Source organism: Pelodiscus sinensis, chromosome 2 (assembly GCF_052426305.1).
Source record: "Pelodiscus sinensis isolate ZL-2025 chromosome 2, ASM5242630v1, whole genome shotgun sequence".
Lineage (NCBI taxonomy): Eukaryota > Metazoa > Chordata > Testudines > Trionychidae > Pelodiscus > Pelodiscus sinensis.
The window spans coordinates 251,155,995-251,180,016 of NC_143053.1; the positions used below are offsets into that span (position 1 = coordinate 251,155,995).

At 48.7% G+C, this 24,022-nt stretch overlaps 1 protein-coding gene across 1 annotated transcript in view; it reads left to right on the top strand.

Moving 5' to 3' along the window:
• Positions 1-880: 880 nt before the first annotated feature.
• The window catches only part of GARS1 (glycyl-tRNA synthetase 1), a 41,781-nt gene continuing 18,639 nt past the window's right edge, over positions 881-24,022 (top strand). The window contains exons 1-8 of the mRNA XM_075922871.2: positions 881-1,080; positions 6,558-6,659; positions 12,691-12,793; positions 16,114-16,255; positions 17,370-17,458; positions 19,323-19,399; positions 21,325-21,470; positions 22,905-23,054. Coding sequence (XP_075778986.2) covers positions 919-1,080; positions 6,558-6,659; positions 12,691-12,793; positions 16,114-16,255; positions 17,370-17,458; positions 19,323-19,399; positions 21,325-21,470; positions 22,905-23,054 — 971 coding nt within the window. The 5' untranslated portion in view covers positions 881-918. The remainder of the gene's footprint in view (positions 1,081-6,557; positions 6,660-12,690; positions 12,794-16,113; positions 16,256-17,369; positions 17,459-19,322; positions 19,400-21,324; positions 21,471-22,904; positions 23,055-24,022) is intronic.

Consider the following 24,022-nt stretch of genomic DNA (forward strand, 5'->3'; position numbering starts at 1 on the left):
AGCTCGGACTCCATTGCAGGGCACAAGCACCCCTAGACTGCAGCCCTGTTGCAGGGCAGAGGCACCCCCAGTCTCACACCCGGTTGGGGGTCACAGACACCCCCGGGCTTGGACCTCGATGTGGGGCACAGACACCCCCGGGCTCGTACCTCGATGTGGGGCAGAGACACCCCCGGGCTCAGCCCCCGATGCGGGGCACAGACACCCCTGGGCTCGGACCCCGACACGGGGCACGGGCACCCCCGGGCTCGGACCCCATTGTGGGGCGCAGACACCCCCGGGCTCGGACCCTGTTGCGGGGCATGGGTACCCCCAGGCTCGGACCCTGTTGCGGGGCGCGGGCACCCCCGGGCTCGGACCCTGTTGCGGGGCATGGGCACCCCCGGGCTCGGACCCTGTTGCGGGGCGCGGGCACCCCGGGCTCGGACCCTGTTGCGGGGCGCGGGCACCCCCGGGCTCGGACCCCAATGTGGGGCGCGGACACCCCCGGGCTCGGACCCCGTTGCGGGGCATGGGTACCCCCAGGCTCGGACCCCGTTGCGGGGCGCGGGCACCCCCGGGCTCGGACCCTGTTGCGGGGCGCGGGCACCCCCGGGCTCGGACCCTGTTGCGGGGCATGGGCACCCCCGGGCTCGGACCCTGTTGCGGGGCATGGGTACCCCCGGGCTCGGACCCTGTCGCGGGGCGCGGGCACCCCCGGGCTCGGACCCTGTTGCGGGGCGCGGACACGCCAGCCCCTGGGCTGTCCTTTGGCGCCCCCTGGCGGGCGGCCGGGGCGCGGCGCGGGGCGGGCGGTGCCGAATCTGCGGCGCGCGGGCGGCGGCCGTGCGGAAAGTGCCGCGCGGCGGCGGGGGCTGCGTGCGCCTGGCGGCCGGGATTTCATCATGCGCCGGGGCGGGCCGCGCCGCGCGCCGCTCCATGCCGCCCCTTAGCGCCCTGCTGCCGCCGCCGCTGCGCCGCCGCCTCCTCCCCGCGCTGCTGCCGCCGCGCCCGCCCGCCGCCCCGCGCCGCGCCGCCGGCATGGACCGACCCGCCGCCGAGGCGCTGCTCCAGCCGCTCCGCCAGGCGGTCCGCCAGCAGGTACCCAGCGGGGGCTGGGTCCTACGGGGGGGACGCGGGTCTGCCCGGCGGAGCGGGGCTCTGTGGGGCTGGGTCCTATGGGGGGGTCTCCCCTCTGGAGCGGGGCTCTGTGGGGCTGGGACCTATGGGGGGGGTCTCCCCTCTGGAGCGGGGCTCTGTGGGGCTGGGTCCTATGGGGGGGGGTCTCCTCTCTGGAGCGGGGCTCTGTGGGGCTGGGACCTATGGGGGGGGGGTCTCCCCTCTGGAGCGGGGCTCTGTGGGGCTGGGACCTATGGGGGGGGTCTCCCCTCTGGAGCGGGGCTCTGTGGGGCTGGGTCCTATGGGGGGGGGTCTCCTCTCTGGAGCGGGGCTCTGTGGGGCTGGGACCTATGGGGAGGGGTCTCCCCTCTGGAGCGGGGCTCTGTGGGGCTGGGACCTATGGGGGGGGTCTCCCCTCTGGAGCGGGGCTCTGTGGGGCTGGGTCCTATGGGGGGGGGTCTCCTCTCTGGAGCGGGGCTCTGTGGGGCTGGGACCTATGGGGAGGGGTCTCCCCTCTGGAGCGGGGCTCTGTGGGGCTGGGACCTATGGGGGGGGTCTCCCCTCTGGAGCGGGGCTCTGTGGGGCTGGGTCCTATGGGGAGGGGTCTCCCCTCTGGAGCGGGGCTCTGTGGGGCTGGGACCTATGGGGGGGGTCTCCCCTCTGGAGCGGGGCTCTGTGGGGCTGGGTCCTATGGGGGGGGGTCTCCTCTCTGGAGCGGGGCTCTGTGGGGCTGGGTCCTATGGGGGGGGTCTCCTCTCTGGAGCGGGGCTCTGTGGGGCTGGGTCCTATGGGGGGGGTCTCCTCTCTGGAGCGGGGCTCTGTGGGGCTGGGTCCTACGGGGGGGACGCGGGTCTGCCCGGCGGAGCGGGGCTCTGTGGGGCTGGGTCCTATGGGGAGGGGGTCTCGCCTCTGGAGCGGGGCTCTGTGGGGCTGGGTCCTATGGGGGGGGGGTCTCCCCTCTGGAGCGGGACTCTGTGGGGCTGGGTCCTATGGGGAGGGGTCTCCCCTCTGGAGCGGGGCTCTGTGGGGCTGGGACCTATGGGGAGGGGTCTCCCCTCTGGAGCGGGACTCTGTGGGGCTGGGACCTATGGGGAGGGGTCTCCCCTCTGGAGCGGGACTCTGTGGGGCTGGGTCCTATGGGGAGGGGTCTCCCCTCTGGAGCGGGGCTCTGTGGGGCTGGGTCCTATGGGGGGGGTCTCCCCTCTGGAGCGGGGCTCTGTGTGTGGGGGGGTCTCCCCTCTGGAGCGGGGCTCTGTGGGGCTGGGTCCTATGGGGGGGGTCCTCTCCTCTGGAGCGGGGTGTGCGGCCTCCTCTCTGCCCTAGGGGGTAGCTCCGCATGGGGAGTGCCTCCCCCATTGGCCTCTGTTGTTCTGCAGGTGGCATTTCCCCTGCAGACTCGTTCTGCCTCTGTTCGTTGCCCAATGGAACCTGTTCTCTCTGAGCTAGATCTATAGGAGGTGTTCTCCCCCACAGTGCTGTGAGATGTCTCTCCCCATAGAGGCTCCCTTCCCTGTCGTCAGGGGTGGCTTTCTGTGTGGTCTCCCCTGCCCTAGAGCAGTTGTTCCATTTTCACCAAGAATCACTCTTATCTCTCCTGCCTTTTATTGCATCTATCGGGATAGGTGCATGTATTTCCTGTTACAAAACTGGAACTGTACCACTGTGCTTGTCTTTGCCTGTTAGAGCTATCTATGCCTGAGTTTTCTCTCTCTCCTAGAGAAGTCTGTATATTCCCCTTCTTCTTACATAGCTGGATTTGTTATATCTCTGCACCCGTCTCATGTAGGGATGCAAAATTTAACCGGTTACGTGGTATGCATTGTCTTACCGACATGCTTACCAGGTTAACCAGTATGTGGGCCTGGCCAGAGAAGCCTGCAGCACATTGTGGGCGAGGAGATGCTCCAGTCTGGCTGTGCCCACTGCATCATGCTGTGGGGCAAGGGGCACTCCAGCCCAGCTGGGCTGGAGGAGCCCCATGCCACAGTGCTCCAGCCTGACCGTGCCCACGGTGATGCAGGCGATTAACAAGTTAAACCTGTAGTTTAACCAGTTAATATATTACATAAGATTTTACAGCCTATTCTCATGTCTACCTCTGCATATCCCTCTCACCTTTTCCTAGCTTGATCTAGATCTATATGTGCATGGGTTGCCCTGAATGTCTTCTAGCTAATTTTGCGTAGTTAGTTGCTTGTTTAGTTTCACCTATGTGTGTATGTTCCCTCTATATTGCTTGGGCTATGTATGTGTGTTGCCCCTCACATATTTCCGTTATTTTCATGGATCTGGTTTTGTGTTTTACTTACACCACTACTTCAGTGAATTTTTGTTATGAGTCATTGCATAGCAAACTGAGTGTCCTTGGTGGGGAATCTCCGAGTAAGTGCAATTATAATAGCTAAACCCGGATGACTCACCTTTTTTCATTCCAGTAATTTGGGAGTTGCCATCTGCCTTTTAGAACAGGAATAGTGAATGCTTCTTTCCCCATGCTTTTGGGGTTGGGACAGGAGTATGGGGTGTAAGAAAGAGGTTTGGGAGAGCAAATGATGCAGGGGAGTCTTCCACAGTGTGATGTGCTGTGGTAATAGTAAAAGGAGGACGTTCAAGGTGTCTTTGCAATAGAAAACCGAATAAGGAAGGTAGATGCTCTCGTCCAATCCAAAAAGAGGTTAGATGTGGTTTTATTAACCCTGCGGAAGCCTTGACCTAGAGAGGAGAGAGAGATTGTACCCACGCGACCAAGCCGGTGTTTCTTCCTGCAGCAGTGCCTGATGCAATAAGCTGTTGTGATCCAGGGGTGGATCCCTTTCACTGTTGTGTGGGACAAAGCTGCAGCAAAATCTGCCACATCAAATGGTGCTGTGTGCTCCTCCTCCTCTGGGCTGGGCTCATGTCTTTAATTAAATTGTGTCCAGTCAGCAAGCATAATTGTTTGTTTCATTTTTTCCCCCCTTCCCTCTGTCTCCAAGTCTTAGACTTTTTTTCCTTTTCATTCTGGACAAAGAGCTGCTGCATACCACTATTTTTTGTTGAGGAATTGAAAGGCGTGTGATGAACTCTTTTGAGTCTGCAGTAATTCCTTGGACACTCTTTGTCTTTGTTTCATTGCAGACCCCCTAACTCAGAAAAGAAGGGTTTGGATTACTACTTTTTTCCCCCTCATTCAGATCCCTCCCTCTGCCACGTTAGCCTGGAATTGCAGTTCAACCCATCAGCCTTGGAGTGAAATTTTCACATTTTGATTACTCTGGTTACCACAAAGGAAACAGTCTAGTGAGGTTGCCAACTTTCTTTATCCACTGGATTATAGTAGCTGACATGTTAAATTTATTAGATTGGCCTTTCACATTTTTTGTTTCCTTTTTATTTAATTCACTTACTGTCAGTTCTCTCCTGTTATAACGTCAACCCTCTCTTTCCCCAATTGGAGGGATGAGAACCCAGTTCCAGCCTGTGTTTCCTGTCTCATTGCCTGTGTACAGTGATTTCACTAGGGCTGAGCATCATGTGGGAAAAACAAAATCTTGCAGATTAATGTAAACAAAGCTGACAGCATAGAAGAAAATCAATTTCACATTTTCATAAATGAAAGAGCAGAAGTTAGATACAGGAAAGATGCTAAACTAGTTGCATTAAATGGGAACTTACTGTTTTTACACATGCTTCCCATCTAGAGCTGTCCTTTGCCTCTCCATAGTCCTCCCTCAATAATTCAAGAAATGTAGATAGCTCCCTTTGAGGGAAAAGAGGGAAAAACTGTCCATTCACTTAAAGCCAGTGCAGGCAAGAAGCAGAACTAAATTATCTATAGCCACTGCTTATGGTTTATGCTGATGCAGCTACGTTGGCTTGGGGCATGAAAAAACACACACCTTGATCAATACAATTATGCCAACAAAACTTTGTGTAAGTGTAGCCATTCCAGCAGAAGAGTGCTTCTGCCAGTGTAGCTAAAGTTGTTCCTGGAGATGGTGTTTCTACACTGGTAGAAAAACTTCTGTTGATGTTGGCAGTGTCCACATGGCGGGGCTATGCTAAATAGGCTCCGAAATGTTGATCTAGTCCCAGAAAGTATTTATAAAATCATATGATAGCTAAGGACTTAACTGGTAAGAATTTAACTGGTAAACTGATGCTTATCAGTTAAACGGTTTCTGTTAGCAGTTAAACTCTGCCCTGAAGGTATGTGCCACCTCTTACTACATGCTCTGCTGTATAAACTGGTGGCAGCCTGCTCCTCGGGAGCGGGGCTGGCAGCTGGGTGTCAGAATACGCCAGGACCTTACACGATACTATGAGCAAGTTGGCTTCTGGAGTGCTCTGGCTGCCAGCCCCCGTCTTGGTGAGCCGGCTGCCACCTTGCACTCTGCAGTATAAGCCTTATACTACAGAGCCCACAGTGTGGTGCAGCAGTTTCTGCCCGGGAGCCTGTTGGCTTTACTGCAGAACCCAGAGCATCGGGCATCCAGCTCCCCAAGATCGCAGGTCCACCCCTCCACCTTCTTTCCCTCCCTAGTCCCACATGGCCGTACATCCCCCAAAATGGTCAACTGTGTAACCACTAGGATTTTAAACTGTCACACGGTTACTGTTTTTAAAGCTTTTTTTACATCTCTAATTATGTGTATGTAGCGATTAAAAATTCCACATGGTTGTTTGCCTGTCACATTTTGTGGATCATGGGGGTGAGGAACCCTGACCTGTGGGGTTAGGGATGTAAAATCCTGTTTAGTCAGGTAACTGGTTAAATGTTATGTTTAACCGCTAACTACTTAAACAGGAGTGGTGGGGGGAGGGGCTGCTCCAGCCAGGCAGGAGCACTCCCACCTGCAATGGGCCCCAGCGGGCTGGAGCCATCCTCTGTCCACAGCGAGTGGGGAGCTGCTCCAGTTACTACCAGTTAATCATAACTGGTAAGCATCACCCAGTAAGGGTAATCCTTTACCGGTTAACTGGTTAACCATTCGCATCCCTATGTGGGATAGGGAAACCTTTCTAGAATTCTTGCAAGCTGCTGGTAGTCAGCCAGGTTCCAAGGCCCTGTCATATTTTGCTCTCTCATAAAGTTGTTTGTTTCCTCCACTGCTTTGATAGCCTACTGTCCTAAAAAAGCACGGATCTCTTTTCCATGAATGTCAGAGAATATTGAACAACCATAAGAGTGCTTGTGCCCATTCACCTGGACTTTTTTTTTTAAGGGAGGTGTTTTCACATACTGAGATACAAATAATTGGCGAGTGGGAGTGGGAAACAGTTACTTCTGAGATTCTGTAATGCTATCAAACTTTGCTGATGCTCACTTTCCAATCTCAGAGTGTTCCCCCACCTCCAGTACCATGGCTAGTTTGCATGTGGTTGTAGAAACTCTCAGGCAGCCTTGAAAGCAGAATGTCCTTCTCAAGTGCCTTTCAGAATGGAATCCACATCTCCAATTCTTCTGTGTTGTTCTTCAGGGGGAACTGGTAAGAAAGCTGAAAGAAGAGAAGGCTCCCCAGGTGGATCTAGACAAAGCCGTAGCAGAGCTCAAGACTCGGAAGAGGATCCTAGAAGCCAAGGTGAGTCTCAGACTTGAATCTGTGGTCTAGAGTCAAAGAACAGAATAAATGAAAACAAATGGGACATCAAGAATGGTATCCTATGAAAACCAGTGGGAGAGCATTTTAACTTCCCTTGACACGCAGTAACAGACTTAAAAGTTGCCATCCTCAAGCCAAAAATCTTCAAAAACAGGATGCAACTGGAAACTGCTGAATCTGGAATTCAAATGCAAATTTGACATTATCAGAATGGGTCTGACTAGAGACTGGGAGTGGCTCTCATTGCAACAATTAATTTTCCTCTTTAGGTATTCTCATCTTTTTATCCATATCCACCCTGACTGAATTAGCTCTGATGTAACACTCTGATCTGTGCATCCCTACTGTCTTGTTTCTTTTTCTTTCACTTCTTCATGCCAGGGATGTAAATGGTGAATGGGGTAAGCAGTAAGCTGGTAGTGTCTGGAGCAGTTCTCCACCTGTCCTGGGAAAGGCCCTGCTCCAGGCCCATGGGTCCCACTGGAGCAGCTCTAGTCTGTGGTGCACTCAGCCTTCCTGCCACAGGCAGGGGCTGCTCCAGCTGGATGGCCAGAACAAGTCCCTGTCCGCTGTGGCAGGCCTGGCCCAGTCCCTCTGCTGCAGGTTCCATACTGGCTCTCCAGGAGTGGAGCCTTCAGGATTTTTAGTGGTTACACAGTTACGTTTTTAAATGACTCTTTATATCCTTACTCCATGCAACTGATGAAGGGAGTTGCAAGTCATGAAAGCTTATGCCATCATAAAATTGCTAGTCTTTAAAGTGCCACAGGGCTACTTGTTTTAAATGCAAAGAGGAGGAGCTTACCCACCAACAGAAGAGTGAGAGATTACCTCACCCACTTTCCCTCTCTGTGTTTATGATAGATTATCTTGACCAGTACATGCTACGTTGCAATCTACTTTTTTTAACACGGCTTCATCTTGTTGTTGTATCCGCATGGGACAATGTCATCTCTCACCTTTTAATTATAAAATGATGAGTTCAGTGGCCTGGATAGCAAAACTAATTATAAAGGCCACTTGATAACTTTTCTTACCTTAGTTCCTATTGTGTAGCTGACACATGCAGTCCAGTTCTTCCACTGATTATGGTTGCTTCCTAGTCGTGCTACTACTTTCCATGTGATACCAGTGCATTCAATATCTTCTGTCGCTGTCTTCTGCCAATTCTTCTTTGGCTTTCCTCGCTTTCTCTTTCCTTCCTTGCTGTTTGCACCTCAGATATTCAAGAGCCCTTCACCATTGTCTGTTTGGATGTCTTCTGCTGCATGCTCATGACTCCTTTCCAGCCAATAGAGTTGTTTTATAACTTGCAGTCAATTTACTAATCACATTACTGTATAAAAAAAAAATATTTCTTTCCTACATTGCTGAAAACAGCTTAGATTATCAAAAGTGAAGGAATTTTAAAAACCCAATATGCATGTCTCTATTTTTTATTTCCTCTTTGCATTTCTGTCAGCTAGGAAAATGAAAACCCTGTATAGTCACTTTAGATCTGTTTCACTTCCATATATTTTACACAATGTTTGAGTTACAAACTTGGTAGGGGACATTTTGATTTGAAAACAATTCTGTTCATGGTAGCTTAACACATTTTTTAAAAAAGTATTCCCAATTTCCTTAATTTTTTTCAAATTGAAGGCCAAATTTCAGTTGTCCATTTTTAAGATACAGTTCTGTCCCGGAAAAGAGCTCTACAAATGACATGTGGGGCTCCAGATTTTTTTGTCTTCATTTATGGATCAAATTTGCTCAATATATGAGCAAAAATAAATTCCCCTCCCTCCAATAGCCAGTTCTGCAAACTCACCTTGAGCTTTAAGAGCAGATTCTGGGTATTGTCAAGCTTGTGTTTCACTACAGGTTTAAAAAAATAGGGAAATTATGTTATTAGATACAACCTTATTGTCTTCAGGAGTGTGTGTAAATCTAGGGCAGAAGCCACTCCTGTACTTGTAACTCAGCTAATAATTAGAGCACCAGAATAAAACCTCACTCTGGCTTGCTTTGAAGAATTAATTGAGTTATTTAGAAGTTATTTGTCTCAAGTCAGCAGCTATGACTGGAGATCTGCAAGGAAGCAGACCGTGTAAGAATGAGTCACTTTTAAGAGTGAAACCACGCTTTACCCATGAGCAGATCGTGGCTTCTAGTCTCAGTTACAGTGACTAATTTTTTAAATCTCTTTTTTGGTTATGTCTTGTAATTCTGGCAAAGGAGAGAGGCAGTGAGTCAGTTTAGGCGTCTTGGCACCCCTTTCAGCCACTCCTTTTCCCCGGGAAAGGCATGTGTAGGATGCGATGCAGAAGCTTCTTTGTCAGTTACACAATTTGTGTGGGCTGTATTCATCTATGTTCCAGGATGACCTTGCAGTACCAGCACACGTCCTGGTCGGAACGAGGGTTGATTATTGTCATTCCTGTTTGGCAAAGCTTCTAGCAGGTGCATGTTCATCAGTGACAATTTGAGTGGAATGCAGTAGGGATGTTAAATTTAGTTTAATAAACTAATTGACCAGTCGATGTGTTTTCCATCGACTAGTTGATTAGTCGATAAGCTGGGGAGCCCCAGCAGGGCTAACTCCCTGCCCGGGAGCTAACCCTGCTGTTTAAATGGCTCAATATGCATTGGTGGTTGGGGCCTGGAATCTAGGGATGAGAATGGTAACCAGCAAGCCTCAACCTTAATGGGTGAGGCTTCCCAGTTACAGTTAACCAGTGGGGCCTGGAGGAGCCCCCCTTGCGCACTCGTTTAATTGGTTAAAGAGTTAAACATAACATTTAACCCGTTAACCAATTCAACAGGATTTTATGTCCCTACTAGAATCTGCTGTTATTTGGGTCCCTCTTGAAGTATTGATTATTTTCTCCTTTTGGTATCTGGCCTCTCTCATTTGCCTCTTTCCCCCCACCAGAAATTTGTTTCTCCTACTAAGAGGTCCTGACAGTTTTGCAATGTCTGTGTTCATTACAGAGTGTATTTATCGTCTTCCTCAGTTTCTCAAACTGTGCATTAAAGCTATTGTTTTGGCACTGTCAATGAGTTTTAAAAAAGCTGTTACTAAACATATCAGGCAGATTTACTTTAAGCTAATGAGAGTTGCAGATGCTTTCACATCTCTGAAAATCAGTCCTTTTGTTTGTGCTTAAATGTGGATTTAGGCACTGATCTCCAAGCACCCAAGTGTGAAAATATGGGACATAATTTTTTAGGTTAATGACATAAGCCAAAGAACATTTACAGTAAAGACTTTAGTTTAACCTTTCCACAGTACCCTATTTCATTTTATATAGTTGTTTTGGAAACAAACAAAAAATAAATAATTTGTAAACATAGATTTAATTGGTAAAATGTGTTTATAGGGGGGGAAAACCCACTGTCAGTAGGGTGGGTGTTAGGGATGTGATAGTGTAAATGGTTGCTCATTGATTAACCTTCAACAGTTACATGCAGCCTTCCATCCCTGTTCTTCTCAGTCTGTATCAGGCAGCAACTTGTGTGGGGGGGGGGAGGCAGCTCTGTGAAAGCCGGCTTTTAAGCTAGCTCACTGTGAGCACTTGCTTCTGCCTGCTTCTCCTGCCTCCTCCCCCCGGCATGGTTGGGGAGGGGGAGATAGAGGAGCTGGTACTTTTAAGCTAGCTCCCTGTGCATATTGCCTCCCATGGAGCAGCACCCTCCCCTCCCCCCCCTCCACACACACTGCTTCCTCTGATACAGAGGCAGCAGCATGGAGGGCAAATAGGCAGGCGGGAGCCAGTATGCATGAGGAGCTAGCTTTTAAACCTGCTCCTATGGCGCCGCTTCCCCTGCCACCTCCAGTATGTACACGTGTACTTGCTGAAAATTTCAGAGGTTAGACGTTTACCAAAATAAACACATTTTAACATTCCTAGTGGGTGCTTGCAGTGATGGGCTTGGTATTAGACTCTATAATAGGTGTGTGGATGGTAAGGATGATAAATTGACTTTAATCAGCTAATTGAGTAGTCAGTGGAATTTCCATTGACTACTCAATTAGTTGATAAGAGGGGAAACTGCAGAGCCGCAGTAGGGTTAGCTTCCGGCTGCAGCTTTGCCTTTTAAATGTAGTAAGAGCTGCCCAGGAGGCTCTTACTTCATTTAAAAGACAGAGCTGCAGCGGGGGACGAATCCCCTCCACCCCCCCACCCTCCCACACACACTGTGCCTCTTCCTCCCTTGGCCCCCCCATGGAGACAGCTCCCCCCAGCACTGGCTCCTGCTCCCTCCCTCCCTCTCTCCCTCCCTCTCTTGCTGCCTCAAGCAAAGGGAAGGAGAAGTGACTAGTCGAGTAGTGACTTCACTAGTTGCTTACATCCCTAGTAAACAGACATTATCCTATGCTTGTTTAATCAAAAGTAGGTGTTCTCTCTGCGTATCTTTTGTCATAATGTGTGTGGATAATAGATATTAAAACTTAATGGAAAAAGTAACATCTCCAGCATACAATCTGAGTCTCATCTGTTGGTTTTAATTATCATTCTTGTTCTACAATAATCATATGTGTAATATGTGCAAATGTATCTGTTCTGATATTTGAATTCCGATAACATGAGGATGGTATAAAACATATTCCTATGCTGCAGTCAAATGGTACAGTTAGACATCTGGTACCTATAGCTTGTATTCTGTTACACAGAATAGGGATGTTATAGACTAGTTGACTATCTGACTAGTTTATTTCCCTCCCTCCCCCCGCTCTTGCTGCCTCTATCAGATAGAGGGAAGGGGGGTATGGAAAGGGGAAGTGCCACACAGCTGAGCCCGGGCTCAGCTGTGTGGCACCACAGGTATGAGTCATCTGGGGACTCCCAGCTGATCCCAGGCTCCAGTATGGCATTTCCCCAGAACCTGGGGACTCCCCAGCTGATCCTGTGTTCAGCAGAAATGCCGCACTGGAGCCCGGGATCAGCTGGGGAATCCCCAGATGACCCCGGGCTCCACGTGCTGCACAGCTGATCCTGGAATTAGCTGTGCAGGGCTGCCCCTTTGAACGTCGCCTCAGCGTTTCAAAGGGGCAGCACTGCACACCTAATTCCAGTATCAGCTGTCCAGCGCTGTGCGCATTGAGCCCAGGGGCAGCTGGGGACTCCCCAGCTGATCCCAGGCTCTGCAGAAATGCCACACTGGAGCCCCGGATTAGCTGGAGAGTCCCCAGTTGACCCCAACTCCAGTGTGGCATTTCAAAGCGGCAGCGCAGCATGGAGCCGGGGGTCAGTGGGGGACTCTGACCAACAGTTTTGTGTTTATTTTAGTAAACGTCTACCCTCTGAAATTTTCAGCAAGTACATGTGTACACTGGGGGTGAGTGGGGAAAGCGGCTCCATAGGAGCTGGTTTAAAAGCCAGCTCCTCATGCATACTGGCTCCTGCCTGCCTAAATGGCACCCATGCGCAGCTCGGAGTCAGCGGGGCTTCCCGCTGATCCCAGGCTGCACGCGGAGTTCCTCATTCCTCCTTTGAAAGGTTTAAGAGACTCCACTCTTGTGCATTTCGAAGGAGGAATGCAGAAGTGCCTATCGATTAGTCAAGAAGTCGATGGAAATTCCATCGACTACTCGTCTAGTCAATTAACTGCTAGTTAACATCTTTAACCCAGAATACAAAGTGTCTCCAAGGAAGCATGCTTTAGAAGTAGTCATCTCTTGCGCAGGTGACTAGGAAACATCACCTCAACAGATCACAATATAGTTGCACATTATAATTTTTATCAAAATCCCCATAGTATCCAGAACCTCACATGCTTGTGCAAATGTGTGAGCTCACTTTTCAAACTTGGTGGCTAAATCCTGCATTTGGGCATTTACCTCAGCAGGTGAACTCATAGCTTCCAATGTGCGATCTGGGGGGTGGACATCAGAGTTGGGTGCCTGTGACAGCTACTTTTGAACAAAGATCATATTGTGAATGGTCATGGTGAATGAGGGAAGGGTTCATTTGACTGTCAATAACTGGAACCATTATTGATGTTCTCCCGGCCTTTTTTACAGGAGCTGGCTTTACAGCCCAAGGATGATATTGTGGACAGAACTAAAATGGAGGACACTCTGAAGCGGAGGTTTTTCTATGACCAAGCTTTTGCTATTTATGGAGGTACAAGCTTTAAGCCAATTTAAATTCTAGTCGCTTTAAAAAGCATCTCTCTCTACACGATTGTGCAGTGCCATGTTCACCTGACATGCTATGTGATTGTTGATTACAATACTATGAAACATCACTGAGTTTTTGGAAAGTTGGCTTTAGGAGAAGTCTCCTCAAATCTAAATTTCTCAAAAGTCACCTTTCTTTCCTTCTTTCAAGTATGTGTATGCTCAAGTTCCATCTTATGCTTTTGTAATGTAAAAAGATCAGCAAGAGAGTAAGCTGTCCAGAGAACTAATGGAAATAGGATGGCTGGGGATTTTTTTTTAAAAGCCAGGTGATTACCTTCTTTCCTAATATCTGTAAATTTTTCTCAGAACTTTCCTGGCCAAGTTAATTTTAATGTCCCTGAAATACCAGATTCTGCTAGTGCTTTTGATCCCATTACGGCGGTGACACTCTCGTTAGGGAGTTGCATTGAGCAAATGGCTAAATGTGAGAGTCTAGTCTTTTCAGATACCCATACAGACTCACATCTGGTTATGTCTACACTACAGCGCTAATTTGAACTAACTTAGTTCGAATTAGTTCATTCGAACTAAGCTAATTTGAACTAACGCATCCTGACTAAAAAACTAGTTCGAATTAGCATTTTGCTAATTCGAACTAGCATGTCCACACAGAGTGGACCCTGAACCGGGCTTAAGGATGGCCGGAAGCAGTGCTGGCAGGGCATCAGAGGAGGACTTAGAGCGTGGAGCTGCTGTCTCAGGCTAGCCGAGGGCTGTGCTTAAAGGGACCCGACCCCCACCCCGGGCAGACAGTTCTCAGGGGTGCCCCGCTTGCAAAGCAGTTCTGGCTTGGATTGCCCAGAGTACCCACACTGGGCACATCACAGCACTCGGCCATCAGACCGGCTGCACTTGCCGCAGGCTGCCATCTGGGGAGAGGGGACAATTGGGGGGGCTGCAAGAGAGGTTCCACCCCCAGAAGCCCGCAGAGCCAGCCCAGTCCTCCCCATCGGGGGCTCGTACCCCATTCCTCCCTCACCTCCTTCCCCTTCCTGATGTACAAAATAAAGGACAATTGTGTTCAAAAATAGAATCTCTCTTTATTGAACAAAACTGGGGGAGACTGGGAAAAGGAAGTGGGAAAGGGGAAGAGAGAGGGTGGGAGAGGGGAGGGTAACTACAATGATGAGGGGTTTGGAACAGGTCCCATATGAAGAGAGGCTAAAGAGACTGGGACTTTTCAGCTTTGAAAAGAAGAGATGGAGGGGGGATATGATAGAGGTCTATAAAAGCACGAGTGGTGTGGAGAGGGTGCATAAAGAAAAGTTCTTCATTAGTTCCCATAATAGAAAGACTAGAGGACACCAAAGGAAAGGAATGGGTAGCAGGCTTCAAACTAATAACAGAAAGTTCTTCTTCACAAAGCAAAGAGTCAACCTGTGGAACTCCTTGCTGCAGGAGGCTGTGAAGGCTAGAACTAGAACAGAGTTTAAAGAGAAGTGAGATAAAGTGATGGAGGTTGGGTCCATGGAGTGGTATTAGCCAGGGGGTAGGAGTGGTGTCCCTGCCCAAAGTTTGTGGAAGGCTGGAGAGGGATGGCACGAGACAAATGGCTTGGTCACTGTCTTTGGTCCATCCCCTCCAGGGTCCCTAGGGTTGGCCGCTGTTGGCAGACAGGCTACTGGGCTAGATGGACCTTTGGTCTGACCCAGTATGGCCATTCTAAGCTCAGGGCTCAGGGTCGGGGGTCTCAGTGGACCACCTTGATTTTCATGCCAACCTGCTCCTGGGTGGCCAGGCTGGCAGCTCTCCTGCCCTAGACGGCCGCTTTCCTGTGCCTAGTGCGGAGGTTGTGGACGAGGTCCACGATGTCTGCACTGGACCAGGCGGGTGCCCGCCTCTTGCGGTCCTGGGCAAGCTCCCGGGAGCCACCAGCCTGGTCCCGGGAAGAGGGGGAGGGCTGGGGGGCATCGGGTGGCTGGCTCGATCCGTGCCAGGTGCAGGGTCTGCTGGCTGGGTGCTGGCAGGCTTGCACCTGGCACGGGCACCGTAGCCAGCCCGTGCCCCTTTAAGGGGTCCGGGGCCGGGAGGGGGGCAATAGAGTTTCCCTGGTGTTGGCCAGAGTGGCCCTTAATTCGAGCCCTTAATTCGAGCTAGTAAGTTCGAACTAGGCTTAGTCCTCTTAAAATGAGGTTTACGTAGTTCGAACTAAGCGCTCCACTAGTTCAAATTAAGTTCGAACTAGCGGAGCACTAGTGTAGCGCCTATGAAAGTTAATTCGAACTAACGTCTGTTAGTTCTAATTAACTTTGTAGTGTAGACATACCCTATTTGAGCAGTGGTTCTGGGCAAGGAGTATGGGATGAGTGGTACATTAACTCATCTTGGTATCTTGACATTAATCTACAACAGGCTACATAAAAAAACACTATGTAAAATTGCTAAGTAAAATTTCATAGAAACGATGACTTGTTTATGTGGTGAAAATGAGTCAGCAATTTACCAGTAGCAGTGTGCTGTGACACTTTTTTGTATTTTTGTCTGATTTTTATAAGCAAGTCATTTTAAAGTGAGGTGAAACTTGGGGTGCTCAGGACAAATCAGACTTCTGGTAAGGGTACAGTAGTCTGAAAAAGTAGAGAGTCCTGCATTAGAATGAAATTGTCTGTTAGGCTGCCGGTCTTTCCTATTTCACCTCTGATCATGAAGTAAATTTTCAATGTGGCTGACAGTCTAGGCCTTTCTGCCCTTTTCTGTCATTGTGACACATTTGCTACTCTCCTTCATCTTTAAGTATAAACGGGTGGGTGTATGACGGATGCATTCTGTTACCGTGTAGCTTCCCTGCAGAGTATAGACGTGTGCCCACCTTTTCTCTCTGTTCAGCTCCTGCGTTCATATACATTTCTTCCACAGACTCCTCAGGAATAATCCACTGGAGGAGGAAGTGTGGTTTGTATATTTATAGAACTTATACCTGAATCTGGTTGAGTTTAGGTCACAAGTGGATCATTCAGTGCATTGTGGTTCTGAAATGTATTAACTTTCTCACAGAGGGCCCAGTTCTTAGAGATGCTGAGCACTTCCAGTGCTTGGCAGGATCAGTCCCTCCCATTGTAAGCTTTCAGAGCCTGTTTTGACTCTCATTCGTACAAAGCTGCTCCTGCTCCGAAGGTGTTCAATCAATAAACTTGGACTGACATGAACAAATTGAAACATAATTGATACGTTTCAGGGGGTGGTGGTGGTATTGTTGTTGGGTTTTTTTTTTGGTTGTTGAAACAGAGCAGCTGTGTAAACCCTATTTTTCTTCTCTCGTAGGTGTAAGTGGCCTGTATGACTTTGGGCCTGTCGGATGTGCTTTGAAGAACAACATTATCCAAGCATGGAGGCAGCACTTTATACAGGAGGATCAGATTCTAGAGATAGACTGCACCATGCTCACCCCAGAGCCGGTTCTGAAGTAAATATGGGCCCTTTTCTCTGCAGTGTGTGTTCATTTCTGGTAGCACCTGTGTAAAAATAACCACAGGAATATGAGACTCAGTTGTCCAGTTTGCTTTCCTGTAGCAATCCAGACTACCTAAGTGGCTGCACTTGGCTGGGTAGTTCACGCAAGCTGCCGTTCAAGTAGATAACTATTTAAGGCTTGTATTACAGTAATAGCCCTACAATCTTCAAAAGATTTCTCTTCATAACCCTCTGTGAACGAAGGTAGCATTCTTATCCCCATTTTACATGTCTCAGGAAGTCTGGCAGAGCAGGGACTTGAACCAAGATGGATGCTGTGTCCTCTCCAAGTGGCAACATGGCAGAAACCACCACTGTATCCATTAACAGAATGATGGTAGTGCTAGTGAATGGTGCCAGTCATGGAGACTGAAGTCCTTTGTTTATCCACAGCGCAGGTAGAACACAGAAAGCAGCAAAGCAATAGGCCTCACACAGCTCCTGAAGTGTGCCTTAAACCTTCCCTGGGAGGCAACACCTCAAAGGGTGAGAGTGCAGTTCAGTCTCTGTACCTCTCCTGTCCCAAGCACCTCTGCTAAAACAACCAGCCAGGGTGCTCAGTGTCCTCCTGGCTTTTACAGTGTGGTTTGGGAATTGGCCTGGGACCACCAAGTCACTTCAGATGGGTCATTGAGCCATCAACGAGTAGTAAAGACTTTCACCTGGTAACAGCTTGGGTCATGCTTAAATTGACGACATCAATGAATGTCCATTTGCCCTTGCCAGTCACCTGACTTATCCAGTTCCCCTCACAAATGCATCCTTCCCTTGCTCCGGTAACAATGCAGCAAACAAAAGAGAGAACATGGAGCATGCTATATCACTGGCCCAGCATGTGAGCCTGAAATCAATTTGGGAGTATCCGTCCTTTCTCAAGGATACTTCTGGCCATAGACAATTTCTAAATGAGAACTACTAAACGTTGGTCTGTAAACTGAAGCAAGATTGATCCTGCAGCTTGGTTTAGAGGAGATCTGATTCATGGCTGTCTTCATGGTGGGCTCACATGCTGCTCTGAGGCCGTTGAGTGACAAAATATGGTTCTAAAGTAACCTCTTCTGTTCCAGGACCTCAGGCCATGTAGACAAATTTGCTGACTTCATGGTGAAAGATGTGAAAAATGGGGAGTGTTTTCGTGCTGATCATTTGTTAAAAGGTACGTTGTAAGTCCAGGACTGGTTGCAGGATTTCTTGAGTGCTGTATGCCCCCGGGGGAATCCTCTGTTCATGGGTATGGATGGTGTGACCTAGTGAACTGTAAATGTTACCATGCAAGAGACTTACTAAGGAAGACATTCTTCTCCATGTCGGTGACCTTTGCAAGCCCTCCACCCCATTTAAATGTCGTGTTAGGATCTGAAGTGGTGCATGGGACCTCTGCAGTGGAGTGACTTTCACCCTTCAGAAATACCAGGCACCCAGGAACTGATTTCTGTTTTCTAATAATTCATAGAGGAAGTCAGAAGGGACTATTCGATCATCTAGCCTGACTTCCATCTAAATAAAGCATAGGAAGGCCATGCCTTGGTCTTATTTTTCCTATTCTGGTGTTGGCTGAAATTTGCTTTTTGATCGACCCTTCGGTTAAATCAGGTGGATAGATGGTTGCAGGACAGAGCTGCTGGACTGCTCTTGTTTCGTGGAAGGGGCATTTCAAGGGTACTCTTGAGCTTGATAAGCTCAGAATCTAGCCAACATTGGGGGTTATAAACTTGTATCTTGGGCATTTTCTCGGTTTGCAGAGTCAGCGTGAGTCTTTACGTTGGTTTGTATTAAACAAACCGTGGAATCTTAGACATTGGAGATGGGTCAGATCTGCCTCTTGTTCCTCACCTGGTCAAGTGAAGGATGGGTGCAGTCTAGCTTTAAATGGCTGGTGCCAAGGGGCCTTCCATCATTCCTTTAGTGATACTGTTCTGCAGTCTCATAGGCTGTGTCCAGACTCCATGCCTCCGTCGACGGAGGCATGTAGATTAGCCAGATCGGAAGAGGGAAATGAAGCCGCGATTAAAATAATCGCGGCTTCATTTAAATTTAAATGGCTGCCCCGATCTGCCGATCAGCTGTTTGTCGGCAGATCGGGAGAGTCTGGACGCGATGCCCCGACAAAGAAGCCTTTCTTCATCGACACAGGTAAACCTGGTTTCACGAGGCTTACCTGTGTCGATGAAGAAAGGCTTCTTTGTCGGGGCATCGCGTCCAGACTCCCCCGATCTGCCGACAAACAGCTGATCGGCAGATCGGGGCAGCCATTTAAATTTAAATGAAGCCGCGATTATTTTAATCGCGGCTTCATTTCCCTCTTCCGATCTGGCTAATCTACATGCCTCCGTCGACGGAGGCATGGAGTCTGGACACAGCCATAGGTATCAGCATTAAGAAATGGTCTCAGAATATCCCTTTGCTTTTATGGAACATGTTCACCTAAGTGTGTCTCCCCTCTCTGTGGCTGATTCACAGGGGAAAGCCACTTGCCAGTGGACCAACTCCTTTTGCTCAAGTGGTGGAGATCTATGCTTTGGATCCAGAGATCCTGGGTTTATTCCCCACTGATAACTTGGCCGATGGAGGGCCATTACCGTTAATAAAAGAACCAAACAAGCTGTACGAGCCAATGACAGTGAATTTGTATATATGTGTACAAATACCTATAGAAGGAAAAGCCTTTCTGAAATAGGAACAGATTTCACACCCAAGCTTCCAGTGCTTTGCCCAGAGTGGATTTAAAATAAGGGGTGGGGAAGGAAAGGGTGGCACGGGGTCTGTTTGCTAAATAAGCACAGCATACCCAATCGTGTCCCTCCCCCCCCCCCTCAGCAGGACACTAAAGAATGTCAGAAATGACAAACTGAAACTGTTGGGCCAAATCCTCTGCTGTGGTGCTACTGTGAGTCACCTGAGCTGAGAATCCGTCCATGTATTCAGATGCTTTTTAACCTTGAGTCGTTTAGTTTGGGGGCTAGAGCAGTTCAGTGATACTGCTCCAACGTGATCTAATTCCCTCCTTCCAATGCTTGCAGCTCACTTGCAGAAGCTGATGTCTGACAAGAAGTGTACCGCTGAGAAAAAGGCAGAAATGGAAAACGTTTTAACGCAGGTCAGTGCTTGAGCAGAGGGGGATGAAAACTTAATAGATGAGGTGAGGTACAAACGTCCCAGAGTGGCATCCTGTCCCATCTCCCTAAGAGATGAAGCACATTGTGCTTCCCACATCTGTTGTTAACATTCCCCTGGGAAATGGGTTTTTTTCCCAAGCAGACACTTGATGCTGTAGCATTAGATGTAAATGTCCACACTAAGCACGTTCCCCTATGTGCACAATAGTCTCCTAAGTATACTTGAGGTGCGGCTTTTTTTAAAGGAAATGTTGTATTGGAAGACAGCTCAGAGGCTTGTGTGCCTCGAAGCTGCTATAGTGTCACTCTGTGGCTAGTGGCAGGGTTTGTGGCCTCTGTTCATGTGCCTTTATTAAAATCCCTTCGGGCTCACTGTGCCTCTGTGTGCAGGAGGCCTTATGGTTAGGCAGATGCACCATCTGTCACTCTTCAGCGGGAGACTGGGCTTAGGCATGCTACTGCTGCTGTATGGTGGCAGATCTAGAGATCATCTCTGTGGCTAATCTGGGGAAGATAATTGTGCCCTTGTTGAGGCACCCACCCCAACTTGCGTGCACAGCTCATCCATGTGGGCCGATGCGAGGGACAGGAATTCTATCTGAAACATACAGTGGTAGCTTTTTTAGTGGTGTGTGGTTTTTTGTTTGTTTGTTTGTTTTTAACATTGGATCCAAACCTTTAGTGACGTCTCTGCTTCTAAACACTTGGGAGTTCTTTCTCTGTTTAAAATTCTCCGTGTGCTGTTGCCCTTGTTTGCCATAGTGCTGCAAGCACACGTTCCTGGGCTGCAATGTGTAAAGGTTTGTCTTCATTTAGTTGTTTGTCTGTAATGTGCGTTCCCACGGCTTGTAGGATAAATGCTTTCACAGCCAACTGCATACAGTACAGATGGCGCTCTCCAGATACAGTGCTGTGTACCTCAGTGTATTGCATCAGCATCTGGTCAATAACTCTCTTCCATGTTACTGTACTGAACTTTGATCCTGTTATGTTTGTCCCTTTGGGCTGTCCCCTGTTGTGGCTGCACACTTGATACAAACCTGGCACTGCTCTTACAGTGTTAGTGGGGTTCCTATCGTAATAGTCTGTCTGCTCCTAGGTTGGGAGCTTTCTCTGATATGCCAGGGATCATAGACGTAAGAGAGGGACAAGGCCTGTTTGATCACCAAGTCCAATTCTCAAGTTTGTCTGTCACTGTGGGGTATAACTGCCTTGATAGAGGACATAGCTAATATTGAACACTGCAGTTCTCTCCCATGCAGCTGTCTGGGTCTCTGTAGCAACATCTCACTCGTGCAAACTTCTGGTTAACAAATTGCTGTTAGAGTTAGTAGGTAGTCCCCTTGTGGACCTGCTTTACTACTGCGGATCATCTCTGCAGGGCTAGCATGCAAGGTGTGATGCTTGGCACGTGTTATGCCTTGTGCGCCAGGTAATTACAGGGTTGTAGAAGGAAGAGGGCATGAAAGGAAGCAAAACCTTGCAGAAATGGAAGTTGACTTTCTTTTTCTCCCTCCCAGCCATTCCATTTTTTCTGCTTCCCTCCTGCCTTGGCTGGTTTGATTTGGGACTGTTGTGAAGGAGGTTCTCTGAGTGGTGTTGCCATCTAGTGACTCTGCTGCTGCTTCACACCCAGCCTCCCAAGTAGAGTTTGTACTGCTACAAAGATTGCAGGCCTTGCATGGCTCTGTGCTGCGGCTGACCCACAGTGTTAAAGTGGGCCCATAGTTTCACAAAAGATTTTCTTCCAACCCCTTGGCAAACCTTAGCTGAGGTTTCCCAAAGAAACCTGTAACAATTTCTTCCAGTGTGTTGCTGACTTCATGTTTTGTACCACGTGGGAAGGGCGTGAACAGGGACCTTGTCTTGTGATTTTTAAAAGAGCCATCCTTGTGTTTGTCACTAGTTGGACAACTACGGTCAGCAAGAGCTCGCTGATCTCTTTGTGAATTACAACGTGAAGTCGCCCGTCACAGGAAATGACCTGTCCCCTCCCGTGTCTTTCAATCTGATGTTCAAGACCTCCATTGGACCTGGAGGAAACATGCCGGGGTAGGTAGCAGCCTCATACTGCCCATAATCTTTTGGCGTGTGACTCTTAATTTTCCATTGCCCAGGATTAGCAATGAGAGAGATACAAAACTGAAAACAATCCAAACATCATCTTAAGCAGCCTTTCCTCTGCAGTTCCAGTCTTTTCCCCAGCCTGCTGTGCAGCTGCTATTGCAAAATAGACTCAGAGGTCTGAAGGAACCATCACAACTCACATGGCTGTGGTAACCCCCTGCAGTTCTTACTCTCCTACTTTGTTTGTGGGGTAGTAATGGCGGTATGTAATTGCAGGCCAAACCCTGTGTGGCATGTGGCAGCAAGGCCCTGTGACTCGCAGCAGGTAATGCTGCCCCCTGTGCAAGATCTGGACTCGTGTCCCCCATGCAGCGGAACATCATGGGTTCCCCAGGTGTCATTGATACTCAGGAGGAACATGAAGCTAGTCTGTTACACAGCAACGGTAGCCGTCCTGGGTAGTCTGGGGCCGTCGTCTTGGTGGACACCACTAGGATTCAACTGCGGACTTAAGAGCTAAGAGGGATGGGCTGGTACAGTTCAAGCTACAGATCCAGGCTCTCTCGCTGGGGCTGTAAGGGTGCGTCTGTACTGCACCAGAAGCTTGAAATAAACTAAGCAATTTGAGCTACGCAGATTGCATAGCTTATTTTAAGTCAATTTAAAAATAGCTTATTTCAAAATTGGATGCTGTCTTACACAGCACTTATTTCAAAATAAATTGCTACTCTGAAATGTCCCTTACTCCTCATGGAATGAGATTGACAGGGACATCAGAATAGTGAGCCCGTTGCATTTTGAAATAACGGGTGTGCTCAAAAGATGCAGAATAGTTACTTTGGGATACCTCCGGCTGCAGTGTAGACGTAGCCTAACAGACCTCTCCTCTGTAGATTGGCAGAGAGGAAGACACGTAACACCCACTCACTGATGGACTGGGTAAGCATTAGCATTAGAAGCCTTAAGTGAGCTTAGGAAAAGACGAGGCCGTGGCTAATCTGTGTGTGTAATTATCCTGGAGGGTTCTGTAATTGCTGGTGTTCAGAAGGACATCATGGCTGGACTGGCTTCACATCCAATATTGGAGGGGTACAAAGAGGAAAGGCAGGGCTGCTAAAGAGGAGCACTGCAGTCAGAATAGTGAATGGACCATCCCTTGCTCTCCTTGAACCCTAGACGCAGCCCTGAGTCAGCCTTTGCTGCTCCCATCAAACAAGTCTTGATGCTTATTTGTAATCTATGGTTTCCTGTTGGACTCCACAGTGTTGCTGCTGCTGACCCATGTTGCCTTGTTGTTTTATGCCTGGAATTAGAGATCTGAAATAAAACCAGGATTCCTCACTTTTGTTGTTAAAACTACGTTTGTCTTACTTCCCACCACATTCACCCACTGATTTCTTGGGTTTTTTTTTCTTTCAGCTATCTGAGGCCAGAAACAGCACAGGGAATTTTCCTCAACTTCAAACGTCTTTTGGAATTTAACCAAGGCAAACTGCCTTTTGCTGCTGCTCAGATTGGCAATTCCTTCAGAAACGAGATCTCGCCCCGCTCTGGTCTCATCAGAGTCAGGTATTGCAAACCTCCTCCTGCGGCGGAACCTCTGGCAGGTGATCAGCTGCCACGGGCAGAATTGAAGCTCCCTTGGCTGGACTGTCTCTCACTGATTTCAGATCCACCCTGCTCTTTGGGAGAATGTCCCAAAGGGCTCTTAGGAGCTGCATAATAAACGTCTTAAAAGTAATCCGAGTTCACTGGCAAGGAGTATCTTGGTTAGGAGACTCTTGCTTCAGAGACCATTGATAAGAATTTGTATTAGGAATGAAAACTTGGCACTGAAACATGATTAGACCTTGGAGTAGGTTTTTTTTTTTTTTTTTTTTTTTTTTTTGTCTCAACCGTAGATCATATGACAAAGAACAAACAGGGATTTTATCTCTTAGATAAGGCACTGGAGGAGGGACATAGTCAAGTGATTGTTTTAGGGTGACCATCAGATCTTTAAAGCCTTCTGATTACAATATCTAACTTCTGAAGTGGGTACTATATTCCTTCCCTGACCTAGAATGCACTAGGAGTACCTCCTAAACTGTCCATGGAGTTTCCACACGCTTTAGCGAGTAAGAGATTGTGCAGCAAAAGCTTTGAGGAATCTATCCTTCAGCTCATCGCTTTGGGGTGAAATTAAAAAAAAAAATAGCTCACCTGGCAGAGCTCATCATAGCTTGGAAGGAAAACCAAAAATGCTCATCTTAGTGTTGACACTGTATCTTTCTGTGAACATACCTTATCCTGTGCTATGTTTGGGTTTGCAGCGTCCCTTCACAGACCCAGATTCTGATCTCTGATTGAAGCTTTTTTAGCTTCTGGTGTTAGTGGAGTTTCTCTGCAGATGTCCACAGTGCAGGTTGTAAAATTGATAATTGATTAATATAATGACATTTATGGCACTAGCAGGGTGCAGTGGCATTACTGGTACTTACGTTTTTTCAGTCCTCCTACTCTCTTTATTACATCTATAAACTGGCAGTCCTGTTCAC